Below are 14,590 nucleotides of genomic sequence, written 5' to 3' on the forward strand. Positions count from 1 at the left end.
TAAACAACTTTCTGCTGAAAAAAAAATGTACATGGTGTTTCAAGAGAAACATCTTGTTAAAAATATTAATTATGCATTGAAAATAAAACAATTATATGAAATGCCTTATATATTTGGAAAACCTGTTCTGGGACATTTATGTATCAAATATTTAAAAATGATTTTTTCAACAATTTATTTTGTATGCATAATTAAGATTTTAAAAAAATGTTTCTCTTGAAACACCCTGTACAATTACAAGATTAAAACCAGTTTGCTACAACAATGTGTCTTATTAGGTAATTTCCTCAACTCTGACTCCATGTCACTATATGTCATATATGACTTTTGTTAACAATGTGTCAGATTAGGTATTTTTCTCAACTCTGACTCTATGTCACTAAATGTCATATATGACTTTTGGTAACAATGTGTCAGATTAGGTAATTTTCTCTACTCTGACTCTATTTCACTAAATGTCATATATGACTTTTAGCAACAATGTGTCAAATTAGATAATTTCCTCAACTCTGACTCCATGTCACTAAATATTAACATTTAAAATTATTTCCTATTAAAAACATCATATCATTAAAGTTAAAATTTGTGTGTTGACCTCTAAAGTTCTATTGATAACTGGGCTTTAAATCTAAAAGATTTAGTTGAAGTAAAAAATGACCAATGATATGATTGTTATATGTCAATTATGGAAACTTTTTATGTATACCATAATATATGTTTTAACAGCAAAGTTAGAATAATGTGTTAAATTAGAAAATTTCCTCAACTCTGACTCCATGTCACTAAATTTTAACATTTAAAATTATTTCCTATTAAAAACATCATATCATTAAAGTTAAAATTTGTGTGTTTGTTATGTAAGATATCTTAAAAAGATTTCTAACAGTAATTTGATTTTTGCCCAAACTCTACAAGTAATGTGCCTAACAAAGCTGCAGTCTTTTTTAATGTCTCGTGTATTATAACGTTGTACAAAAAATAAAAACTAGCAAATGCAATACACTTTGTGCTTTAGACGCCATGGGTTCTAGCTAGACTAATGGATATGAAATATACGTGAATAATATGCCAGGGAATAAATTGTCATCAATGTAGGCTATTCATTACTGGTCAGTTCATTTATCAAGTAAAGAAGGGATGGGATAAAGGAGGTGGATGGATGGTATCATTATTTTAGTCCACTGGGCTGGGAGTTTCACTTAAATTGAGAATATAAAAGTCTTGTTTCATTCAATAAATTATAAATCCATTGCTGGACTAAAAACCATCTGGAAATTTTATTTTCGTTTAGAATGTGGCATCTGAGGAACAATTCTGATAACAATGTGTCAGATTAGGCAATTTCCTCAACTCTGACTCTATGTCACTAAATGTCATATATGAATTCTGGTAACAATGTGTCAGATTAGGTAATTTCCCCAACTCTGACTCTATGTCACTAAATGTCATATATGAATTCTGGTTACAATTTGTCAGATTAGGTCATTTTCTCAAATCTGACTCTATGTCAATAAATGTCATATATGATTTTTGGTAACAATGTGTCAGATTAGATAATTTGCACAATTCTGACTCTATGACACTAAATGTCATATATGACATTTGGTAAAAATGTGTCAGATATGGTAATTGCCCTAACTCTGACTCTATGTCACTAAAAGTCAAATATGATTTTTGGTAATAATGTATCAGATCAGGTAGTTTTCTCAACTCTGACTCTATGACATTAAATGTCATATATAAATTCTGGTAACAATGTGTCAGATTAGGTAATTTCTCCAACTCTGACTCTATGTCAATAAATGTCATATATGAATTATGATAACAATGTGTCAGATTAGGCAATTTCCTCAACTCTGACTCTATGTCAATACATGTCAAATATGACTTTTGGTAACAATGTGTCAGATTAGGTAGTTTTCTCAACTCTGACTCTATGTCACTAAATGTCATATGTGACTTTTGGTAACAATTTGTCAGATTAGATAATTTCCTCAACTCTGACTCTATGTCACTAAATGTCATATATGACGTTTGGTGATATTATGTCAGATTAGGTAATTTCCCCAACTCTGACTCTATGTCACTAAATATTGGTAACAGTGTGTCAGATTGGGTAATTTCCTCAACTCTGACTCTATGTCACTAAATGCCATATGTGACTTTTGGTGATATTGTGTCAGATTAGGTAATTTCCCCAAATCTGACTCTCTGTCACTAAATGTCATATCTGACTTTTGGTAAAAATGTGTCAGATTAGGTAATTTCCCCAACTCTGACTCTATGTCACTAAATGTCATATATGAATTCTGGTAACAATGTGTCAGATTAGGTAATTTCCCCAACTCTGACTCTATGTCACTCAATGTCATATCTGACTTTTGGCAACAATGTGTCAGATTAGGTAATTTTCTCAACTCTGACTCTATTTCACTAAATGTCATATATGAATTTTGGCAACAATGTGTCAGATATGGTGATTGCCCCAACTCTGACTCTATGTCACTAAATGTCATATATGAATTCTGATAACAATGTGTAAGATTAGGTAATTTCCCCAACTCTGACTCTATCTCACTAAATGTCATATATGACTTTTGGTAACAATGTGTCAGATTGTGTAGTTTCTCAACTCTGACTTTATGTCAATACATGTCATATATGATTTATGGTAACAATGTGTCAGATTAGGTAGTTTTCTCAACTCTGACCCTAAATCACTAAATGTCATATATGACTTTTGGTAACAATGTGTTAGATATGGTAATTTCCTCAACTCTGACTCTATTTCACTAAATGTCATATATGACTTTTAGCAATAATGTGTCAGATTAGGTAATTTCCCCAACTCTGACTCTATGTCACTAAATGTCATATATGACTTTTAGTGATATTGTGTCAGATTAGGTAATTTTCTCAACTCTGACTCTATTTCACTAGATGTCTTATATGACTTTTGGCAATAATGTGTCAGATTAGGTAATTTCCTCAACTCTGACTCTATGTTACTAAATGTCATATATGACTTTTAGTGATATTGTGTCAGATTAGGTAATTTCCCTAACTCTGACTCTATGTCACTAAATGTCATATATGACTTTTAGTGATATTGTGTCAGATTAGGTAATTTTCTCAACTCTGACTCTATGTCACTAAATGTCATATATGTCTTTTAGTGATATTGTGTCAGATTAGGTAATTTTCTCAACTCTGACTCTATTTCACTAAATGTCATATATGACTTTTGGCAATAATGTGTCAGATTAGGTAATTTCCTCAACTCTGACTCTATGTCACTAAATGTCATATATGATTTTTAGTGATATTGTGTCAGATTAGGTAATTTCCCCAACTCTGACTCTATGTCACTAAATGTCATATATGACTTTTAGTGATATTGTGTCAGATTATGTAATTTCCCCAACTCTGACTCTATGTCACTAAATGTCATATATGACTTTTAGTGATATTGTGTCAGATTAGGTAATTTTTTCAACTCTGACTCTATTTCACTAAATGTCATATATGACTTTTGGCAATAATATGTCAGATTAGGTAATTTCCCCAACTCTGACTCTATGTCACTAAATGTCATATATGACTTTTAGTGATATTGTGTCAGATTAGGTAATTTCTCCAACTCTGACTCTATGTCACTAAATGTCATATATGACTTTTAGTGATATTGTGTCAGATTAGGTAATTTTATCAACTCTGACTCTATTTCGCTAAATGTCATATATGACTTTTGGCAATAATGTGTCAGATTAGGTAATTTCCCCAACTCTGACTCTATGTCACTACATGTCATATATGACTTTTAGTAACATTGTGTCAGATTAGGTAATTTCCCCAACTCTGAATCTATGTCACTAAATGTCATATATGACTTTTAGTGATGTTGTGTCAGATTAGGTAATTTCCCCAACTCTGACTCTATGTCACTAAATGTCATATATGACTTTTAGTGATATTGTGTCAGATTAGGTAATTTTCTCAACTCTGACTCTATTTCACTAAATGTCATATATGACTTTTGGCAACAATATGTCAGATTAGGTAATTTCCCCAACTCTGACTCTATGTCACTAAATGTCATATATGACTTTTAGTGATATTGTGTCAGATTAGGTAATTTTATCAACTCTGACTCTATTTCACTAAATGTCATATATGACTTTTGGCAATAATGTGTCAGATTAGGTAATTTCCCAAACTCTGACTCTATGTCACTAAATGTCATATATGACTTTTGGTGATATTGTGTCAGATTTGTTTGCATTGCCAAAAATGAGAAAATAACCTGACATAATGTCACTAAATTTCAGATTGAAATCTGAACTTTGGTCAAATTTTGTCATATCTGAACTTTGGTAACAAAGAGTCATATTGAGACAGATTTAAATCTGAAATCTAGTGACTGTGGATTTCTAATCTGACCGAAAAGGGGTAAAAACTACTAGGGTTTAATGTCAGTTATGATGATGTGTGATCATAACATGTACAAAAAGTCTGTCGTTTTTGAAGTTCTAATTCCTAATTTGATTCAATTAAAATATTTAGAAAATGGATAGCATTGCGTTTACACAAGAGAGAATGAAGAGACAAGTCGACGATTTGCAGGTAGCTTTTAGGTAGCTTTAGGTGGGTTTTGGGTAGCTTTTAGGTAGCAAAGGTGGGTAGCTTTCAGGTAGATATTGGTGGAGTTTGGGTAGCTTTTAGTTAGCTTTGAAGCTATAGGTGAGTTTTTAGTAGCTTTTAGTAAGCTTTGAAGTAACTGTAGCTATAATAACTTAGGTAGCCATAGGTGGGTTTTGGGTAGCTTTTAGTTAGCTTTGAAGTAACTGTAGGTAGATTTTGTAAATCTATAGGTGGGTTTTGGGTAGCTTTTAGTTAGCTTTGAAGTAACTGTAGGTAGATTTTGTAAATCTATAGGTGGGTTTTGGGTAGCTTTTAGTTAGCTTTCAAGTAACTGTAGGTAGATTTTGTAAATCTATAGGTGGGTTTTGGGTAGCTTTTAGGTAGCTTTGAAGTAACTCTAGATAGCTCTGAGTAACCTTAAAGTACTTCTTATTTATTAATGTAACATTTATTTCTTTAAATGTAACACATTACTTTTAAAAAAAAAATGTGTTAGCTTATGATTGTTGCGCTCCTTGTTGACGTAATTATCCTTGTTTTTCAGGACAAGATTGGGGGAGCTCCCAATGACATTGGGGATCTTAGGTAATGTCTTTCATATTTACTAAAGTACCTGGAGGTATATATGTGTGTGTGTGTTCTTTAAGATTTCTCAAACTGTTAGGATCATTTGGCTTATCTCTATGCCAATTGTGTATCTGTTTTGTAAGGGGGTAGGTTTATTCGCCCCACACCTATCCAAGAAAAATCATCTTACACTTCTCCCTCACAAATCTTCATTTAAATTTTCATTTAATAACACGATCTTGAGACGATCTTGCACCCCAAATATTATTTTTGTTTTATTTCGCTTGTTTGCTCTTCCTGCATCCAAACTCTGAAAATAAACTGTATAAAATTTCACTCTTATTTTATACAAAAGGGAGTTAAAATATCTAAATTATTGTTTCAGAGATAGAATTGAGGATATAGAAAGAGACCTTTCTAAAGTAAGTTTTCATAATAATTTTAATAGCGAAGTTTCTCTATAACATATGACTGTCTTGATGTGCGTCCAATCGTAACAGGTATCTTTAATAGTAAATTTAGACATGTTAAAATCATCTAATTGATTCCAAACCTATCATTAGGAGTTCAGTAAAAAAAAATTTGAAGGCTCAACTACTCAATACCAATACTAATATCAAGTCCATTTGAATTTTTAGCTATTTGACACGAGCTGAATTTTATTCTGAAATTGGCCTTCATAGAATGTTTCATTGTAAGAGAAAAAGGAGGTCGGCCGTTAACGAGATCTTAATCTTTATATACATAGTCAGATAGACAACGTTCTTCTTTGTAGTATAGATTATTATTTCCAACAACTTAGCTTCTAATTGGACATTAACGTTCTTGTTATCCTTCTTAGGGTCCTGATACCTCAAAAATTGAGGCCGACATTGTGCAACTCAAATCTGATGTTGATAAAGTTCTTGGCAAGGACGAATCAGGTAATATCTATCTATCTAGTCCCGGCTTTAGGGTATATTTTAGAACAGATCTATTGTATAGATGTATACATAGATATTTACCTCCGATCCCCCCCTTTTCCAAGAACATTTTTAGTCTACTAGCAAATTGTTTTCTGCTACTTGGCTGTCTCAATATTCCCGAAATTATTGGTTTATTTTCAAAGACCCATTGGAAAGTCGGCACAAGGTCCTTAGAATTGGGACATACAGTGATTTAATTCCTTTCCCCTCTAGTGTTTTACACACCACCTCAAACTAGAGACGTTAAGATTGTACCACCTGATGTTATGTCTGCTGCATGAAACTATAAGTAATAGTCAAAGTAGGGGGAATGCCTTGGCGCAATTCATTACAATGCACAGTTATGACCTCCTGCAAAAGGTAGTGTAGTCAAAGAATTTTGTACCCGGCCCCGGCTAGGATGTACTATCTGTCTACAATTAGTACATACATATTACATATATTTATCTATCTAGGAAGAGGTGAGGTTGACGGTATCCCAAGCTTGACAAAGCTACAGACGGACGTGGACGAGCTGAAGAATAACATGGCACTTGTACAAGGTAATTTAAAATGAAATCATTCTATTAAATTAAAACTTCTGTTCAGATTTCCCTGAACATATATAAATTACTAGTTTTTTTCAGTCTCTTCCTTCAATGAGCTGTGGTAGTTTCCCTTGTACTGCATTTGGACTACAAATGAACTTTAAAGAAAAAGTTTTTTTTAAGTTATTTTAGGTTAGGTTAAGTAAAGATTTTAAGAGACATGCAGCAGGGGCTAGAAATTGTAATTTCTTATTTAAATATCATTACATAGGGGCTAAATTTGATTGAAGGTCAGTCCATCTTAACTATCATTATATTATATTGTCTATGTTTATCAGCTTCGCTACTAATAGGAATTGTGATTCTTGTATTTTATGGAACACAGTAATAGTGTCTGACTGATTATGACGTAACAAAAAAAAATAGCCAATGAGAGGCCACTATAAATTTTACCATTGGTCAATAACGGCCTCTCATTGGTTAATTTTTTTTTGTTACGTCATAATCAGTCAGACACTGTTACTGTGTTCATTTTAAGGTTTTCGTCTGAAAATACTTTAATCATCGTTAACCTTCAAAGTTCCAATCAAAGGAATAAATATCAAGAAAAGAAATTGAGAACTTAGAAATTATCATTAAATAACAAAAGTAACAGTATCTGTACCTGTGTGTCTGTGTGTCCGAAAGAATCTCGCTAACCACTGAACCGATATAGTTCTCCTTTACAGTATACCTTGTATGAGGTTCTGGGAAGGTTTAGAACTATTTTAGGGGAGGATACCACAGCCCTCCCAGAACAATCTTCCTACATTTTAATGAAAAACTACATAATTCAAGCAGCTTGAGGACATTTTTTTCAGAAAGATAGTATCACTGATGTACATACACACATTCAAGTACTTGTTGTTTAAATAATATATTTTTTTCTTCTTCAAAATAATCTACATTTTGTAGAAAAACAAGGATTATTGAAAAAATGTGTAGAATTAAAATAGAATTGAAAGTTTTGTTTTTTAATTAACTTAAAATTCACAAAAAAGCACTTAAAATACATATTAGTTCTATTAACTATTTATATTTTTATAATTATATAATCATCCGCACAAAAGCTAGAAACACTTTTCAAAGTTGAAAATAAAGTGAGGGTTTCTGAAGTCGAATTTTGGTTTACAAGATTCTAAAGTAAATTACAATCAGAACTCTCTTACAATATAGGGATATTTGGTGAACGAACATACATGCCCTACATGTAAAAAAGCCTTGCTTTTAAAACCTATTACTTAAATACAATGATATCCTTTCTAGAGAATTTCACAGTCTCTTCATCAGAAATGATGTCCTTCTTGGTAATATTAGAGTGTGTACAAGGGCGTGCACATTATTTTAGCAGTTGAAAAAGGGGGAGGGGGGAAGAGGGGTAGCATAATTTAAAAATAAAAAAAAACTTGCAAAAATTTGACATAAATATTTAAAGTACTATCTTGGAAAAAATTGCTTTAGGAAGTGAATAAATCCAGGGAATAAGGGAGGGGACAATGGATCGAATATTCAATTTTTAGGAGTATCAGACTTTGGGTACTGGCTTAAAGGGAATGTGCAAGAATTTAGCAGGTTCTGACTGACTTTGGGTACTAGCGCATTATTGCCAATAACTCGCTGAGTTAGTTTTGAATATAAACAGAAAAATTTGTTATGAGAGAGCTGGTTTAAAAAAAAAATTTTCTCAAAAAAATATCATTTCATAGATAAAAACTTTATTGTGATATTTGTGTAATACACAATCTAAGAACCCTTGAATTTAATTCTTGTAGATAGTGGCATTTTAAAATGTAGGAAGGAATATGGGGTGACAAGTTCCAGGGAAGATTTTTTCTAGTAATTAATTACAGAATGGTTATGTCAGTCTGATGTCCTGGTAATCTAATTTTTAAATGAAAGCTTTTTTTCTTAGAACTTTTTTCTTATTTTATAGTTTTCTAAATTTGATTAACATACCCTTTTCAATTTTCTTCAAATTTTCTAGAAAAAACTGGATTTCATGCCTTTCAGCAAAAACTCTAAAATTGAATTAATTGCCTATTGTCCCCTCCCTTACTACCTGGAATACATCTAACCTGACACTATTGTTCTTGGTTTAACTTTTAGAATTCAAAATATTTACAGCATTGAAGGCCTTTGAATCTTTTACCTGAAATATTTCATTTCTCCCGACAACAACAATATATGCTCCAATAATAGTTTGTATGTTCTTTTGGAATTGTGGTGCGTTTGTACCCCCCCCCCAAAAAAAAAAAATAAAAAACGTTATAATCTTTCCCAGGACCTCTAAGAAGCTACCATGTAAAGGAGAACCATTTCAGTTCAGCGGTTAGTAAGATCCATCGGTGCAAACAGACAGACACATTTGCTCGCTGCGAATGTTTTTAAAGGATTTAAAAAGGTTAAAAATTTGCATTATGATCCGCCTAATAACCCAAACGGACCAGCTATTAAGAGATCTTTTGTTACCAGCATAAAATTGTTGTATAAAAAAGGAGGCAGTGTCGTGCAAAGGCCCGGGCTTACAAAACTGGTATTATTATTTTTATATCAATTTTATTATTCTTGGAAAATTGGTTCTAATTGATTTTCTAGTTTGGCTGAGAACCGATTTCAATTAAGGTTTCGAAATACATTCCATTTTAAAAATCATCAAAACTTTCAATTCATTTTAATTTTCTTTTGTTCAAATTATAAAGAAATTATATATTAGTTAAAATAATGAATAAAATAAAATTTCAATAAAACAAGAATATTTACAGACAACATTTTTTCTTTACATAGAACCCTTCGGTGCTTTTTATTCATTTCTGAAAACAGCCATTGATAGTTTAATCTCATCCATACGCTAGGGACACACTGACGGACAGACAGACAAAGTGAATTACAGATCAGCTACCCGACTAGAAATATTAATTAAACAAATTTCTGAATAGATTTATTTGAACAAAGCTTATAGAAACTCGAGGCTAGACATATTTAAATTTTCCCCTGTCAAAAATCTTGGCTTGCTGTCGACATGCTCATAGTAGTTATGGCTGACATAAAATCGAAGAGCATTTTTTTCCCTCTAATTTAACTAACTTTATTTATCCTTATAATAAAGTAACAGGATGTGTGTTTGTGTGTGTGTTTGTATGTTTGTACCGAAGGATCTCGCTAACCGCTGAACCGATCGGGTTCTCCTTAACAGGGTAGACTCTCATATGTCCCGGAAAGGTTTATAACTATTTTGGGGGAGGGTACCACCACCCTCCCTAGAGAAATAATTTTTTTTTAAATATCGCGATTTTAGAAAGAGAGTTCAACGAAAAATAAACGTCAAACGTAAAATAGCTATATTTTAGATATAAAATAAACATTTTAAGTGCCACTATAGGCCCCTAGGGGCGTAGCCGCTAGTAAATTATAATGCATTGCTAGAAAGGTTGTAACAACGTTTATTACTAGAGTGTATGTCCTACTGGGCTCATTATTTACGGAAAAAAAGAATAATAATTTCTCGCATCGTATTATAAACGGCTTTCCACGGATATAGAAAGTACAATTATGAGATTAAAACTAGTTTTTTTTTAGCCCCGAGGTGCCAAAGGCTGAATGGCCCTTGATCGCATCGTATTATTCTTTACAGCTATCCGCGGATATTAAAATGAAAAATTATAAGAACAAAATTAGTTTTGTTAGCCCCGAGGGGCAGAAGGTTCAGGCTAACAACGGTGGTATTAGTTTAAGGATTTTCATTTATAATATTCAAGGAATATTGTCTGTAACCGATAATATAAATGATTTTTCAGTAATGCTGAGAACCGGTTCTAATTTTAATTTTATTTTTAAACTTTTTAGAGAAGCTGCCGGAAATTGAAGAATCTTTGGACACTAAAATAACAAGTGAAAAACAAGATGTGAGTTTTGGCAGTTGCACTGCACAGTTACTCTACAAGTTATCTAATATCAGTGTCGGTCTGTCTGTCGATAACGTAACATCTCCAACATTCCCCTAATTCCTTTGATCTCTGCACTACACTTTACAAATAAAATACAAAATTTTATTTCTTTGCCCTCTAATAATCAACTCTTTTATTTTTTTGTTTTCTTTTAAATATCTCTCTTATATATTTAATAAATCGGCTTAAATAGTATTGTAATATTTTTTGATAAACTAAGCGGTTGCAAAAACATTTCTGTGCCTATCTCAAGCTACTAAAAAAAACTTATTATTTTATAAATAGGACTAGCGGCTTCGCCCCTAGCCTCTAGGCGCTTTGCCCCAAGAGGTGATCAAAAAAAATTTAGGCGAAATTCGTAGAAGGACCAAGAAAATCTTCTGCATAAAAAGGGACCAAGGAAATCTTCTGCAAAAAAACAAAAAGGACCAAGGAAATCTTCTGCAAAAAAAGGACCAAGGAAATTTTCTGAAGAAAAAAAATTGGGGGGGGGGGAAATTTTCATTTTTGGGGGGGTTGGGGGTGTCCCATCCCCCAAGAAAATAGCTTAAAACCACCACAGGACCGATAGGTATATACCCTGAAGAGTAGAATCCAATCGGTTCAGTGGTTACTGAGATCTTAAGTTTCAGACGGACAGACAGACGGACAGACATCGTTCTACTTTGAATTATAGATAAGGGTTTTTGTCAGAAACTTAAGTTCTCGATACATACTGAATTTATTAGGTTCTCCATTGTAGGTGAGCTGTATATATGTACTGTGATGGTTCAGTGGTTACCGAGATCTTAAGCTTCAGACGGACAGACGGACGGACGGACAGACAGACATCAAGCTACTTTGTATTATAGAAGATAGTATTTGCTACAGTATAATGTTCTTTACTCTTGTGGCATAATCGTTCTTGTTTAGAGAATTGATGAGACGGCTGGATTGAGAAGAGAAGTTGAGAGACTTGAGAAGAAACAGAAGGTAGGCACCATAGACGTCCAAGAGGGGGGGGTAATTGGGCGATTACCCCCCCCCCCCCCCCCATTTAAAATTTACCCCTACCCTGGTGGTGCCGTAGGCACCCCCAACCATTTAGGAAGGGGTATTTACCCCCCCCCCGAATACGAATTACCCCCCCTTAAAATTTGTTACCCATCCCCCAAAAAAAAGCTTGGACTTCTATGGTAGGCACAAGTTAAGGCTGATTCAAAATCTATTTTTTTTAACCAAAAGCCATTTCTCTGTAAAGCTTTTGTCTGCAGGGGTCAACCATGTCTCATCATCTGTGTAGAGTTAAAGATTTATAATCCTGTAGAGTCGCACAATATTGAAAATAAAGTACCAAGTTTAAAAATTTGTGATCCTCTTCCTATTATATAAAGTAATAAACTTTTTTGTCTGTAACAAAGGATCTTGCTAGCCAATGAACCGAAATGGGTCTCCTTTGCAGTGGATCTTCTTATACGTCCTGAGATGGTTTTAGGCTATTTTATTTTATAAATATTAAATAAGTCTGGGTATGGTTTTAGGCCTTTTTTATGCCCTTCCATATACCTTCGAATATAGAGCCCCTAGATACTAGGGGCGCAGCCGCTAGTATAATATATAGTAGTAAGATTTTTTTTTTGTCTGTAGCTCAAGATTTCAATAACTACACAGCCTAACAGAGCCCCTGAATACTAGGGATGCAGTCGCTAGTATTATATAAAGAAATAAGGGTTTTTGTCAGAAGCTCAAGTTCTCGATACATACTGAATCTATTAGGTTCTCCATTGTAGGTGAGCTGTATATATGTACTGTGATGGTTTTAGGCAATTTAATTTAAACTTTTGGATGGTTTTAATCTTTTTTTCCCTAACCACTCTCAGTCCTTTAGAGTCCCTAGATACTAGAGCCGTATCTGCTCTTTTCATATAAAATTAAAAAGTATGACAACATCCATAAAAGCAAAGCTCTTAATTCAACAAACGAACATAAATACTTGCATGGTGTTAAAACATATAATGTAATATCAATTTCTTTGTTATTAAATCAATCAATTTTGCCTCTTAGTTTATCGACCTCCAACATCAAGAAATAAGGATTATATAGAGACTGGTAGAAATACTTTTTTTTCAACAATTTTCCTTAATATAGGCTTTGAAAAGTAAGCTGAAGGGTAAACTTGGAGTGACTGGTATTGCAGAGGATACTGACAAAGATGAAGATGAGGGAAATGAATAAATTAATAAAGACGATATTAATATAAAAAGATTATTATGATTGAGGATGACAAAATAATTGTAATGTTAATAAGTAAGAATTGATGATACTTTTTTTCTTACTAGCAGCTTCGCCCCTAGCCTCTAAAAATTGAGGGGGGGAATTTTTTTTTTTTTTTAGGGGGGGGGGGGTTGGTAGTCGACCCCACTATTTTAATTTTTTTTTAAAAAGAAAAAAAATTTTTTTTTTTTTTTGGGGGGGGGGGGTAATTTTCATTTTTTGGGGAGGTTGGGGGTGTCACACCCCACAAGAAAATAGTTATAAACCTTCCCGGGACCTATGAGAAGCTACCCTGTAAAGGAGAACCCGATCGGTTCAGCGGTTAGCGAGATCCTTCGCTAAAAACAGACAGACAAACAGACAAACAAACAAACAAACAGACATCGTTCTACTTTGTATATTAGATTAAATCAAAATTAAAAGTATGTTATCCCTATATTTTTAAAATTCAATAAGTGTGCATATAGTTTAAAATAGTTGAAGAACTATTACATAAAATCAAATAAGAACTTATTTTTAATTGTATATTGTACACTATTACAGTTTGTAGTAACAAAGCTACTCTATAATTCAAATTGTTCATCAGTCTGTCCGTCTGTCTGTTAGAGACAGAAAGGGGGAAACTTGATTTTCTAGGCTCATAAAAAAGATAAACACCTGAAATTTCCAAGGATTAAATATTTTACCATTCTTCATTCTTCAAGTTTCATTAAGATTCGTCAATAAATTGGGGTGGTAGATCGATTCCTACATTTTTAAGTTTTCATGGTTTTCTCAACTCCTATTCAAGATAGATGGCTGAAATTTTCAAGGATTGAATACTTCAATATTCACCATAATTTTATCAAAGTTTTATTGAGATTTGTCTGAATGGTTTATGTGCTAAATAGTTTGATTGCTAGATTTTTAAGTTTCCATGATTTTCTTTACTCCTATTCAAGATAGACGGCTGATATTTTCAGAGATCAAATAAGTTTACAATTTACTTATCCTCACAAAGTTTCATTAAGATTTGCATATTGGTTGAGGTGCTAGATCAATTCCTAGATTTCCACGTCATAATTCTTACAAGGTTTATCATTTTTTTAGTTCAATTTTATTTATGAAACTGCTTTATAGTCCATTTTCGGATAACCATCTATAACTTTTGAGCTTTGCTACTTATGGATTTTGTCATCCTTGTTTTTTTTATATAAATTCAATAGAAAAAGATATTTGAAAAGTATGGTTTAAACATTATTTATTGTGATATTTATGTGTGATCAAATTATTGAGAAATAAAATATATTATTTTTGTTTAAAAATTTTTTTAAAGGTTTTCCAATGAAAATGTTGTTAATTGTTTAACTTTAAATCATTTATTTGTAAAAAAATATTTTTGAAAAATGTAAACAAAGTAGCAAAGATACTTTAAGGGTTTATACTAGAGAGAAATCGTTTTAATAAGGTTATGACAAACACCTCCTCTATTACTTACCTTGAGACTTGTTCATTGAAGCGGACTAAATTCAATAAAGACTTTATTACATTTTATTATTATGTATTTTCTAAGATCCCATGTGTATTTAGAATTAGTGCCTTACTGTTGAACCTAAGTACAATAAGATTTCCTACAAGGCTATGTAAAAAAGATATGGACACAATGTTTTTTCAA

General features: G+C 32.5%; 1 protein-coding gene across 1 annotated transcript in view; it reads left to right on the top strand.

Annotated features, from left to right (window-relative positions):
* LOC145329885 (uncharacterized) overlaps positions 1-14,240 on the top strand; it is a 64,054-nt gene extending 49,814 nt beyond the window's left edge. Inside the window, exons 25-32 of the mRNA XM_080174334.1 lie at positions 4,564-4,623; positions 5,186-5,226; positions 5,594-5,630; positions 6,050-6,131; positions 6,629-6,715; positions 10,583-10,641; positions 11,596-11,655; positions 12,811-14,240. Of these exons, the coding sequence (XP_080030460.1) occupies positions 4,564-4,623; positions 5,186-5,226; positions 5,594-5,630; positions 6,050-6,131; positions 6,629-6,715; positions 10,583-10,641; positions 11,596-11,655; positions 12,811-12,897 (513 nt within the window). The 3' untranslated portion in view covers positions 12,898-14,240. The remainder of the gene's footprint in view (positions 1-4,563; positions 4,624-5,185; positions 5,227-5,593; positions 5,631-6,049; positions 6,132-6,628; positions 6,716-10,582; positions 10,642-11,595; positions 11,656-12,810) is intronic.
* Positions 14,241-14,590: the final 350 nt, after the last annotated feature.

This window comes from Acartia tonsa, chromosome 10, assembly GCF_053477335.1.
Source record: "Acartia tonsa isolate MP-2025a chromosome 10, ASM5347733v1, whole genome shotgun sequence".
Taxonomy (NCBI): Eukaryota; Metazoa; Arthropoda; class Copepoda; order Calanoida; family Acartiidae; genus Acartia; species Acartia tonsa.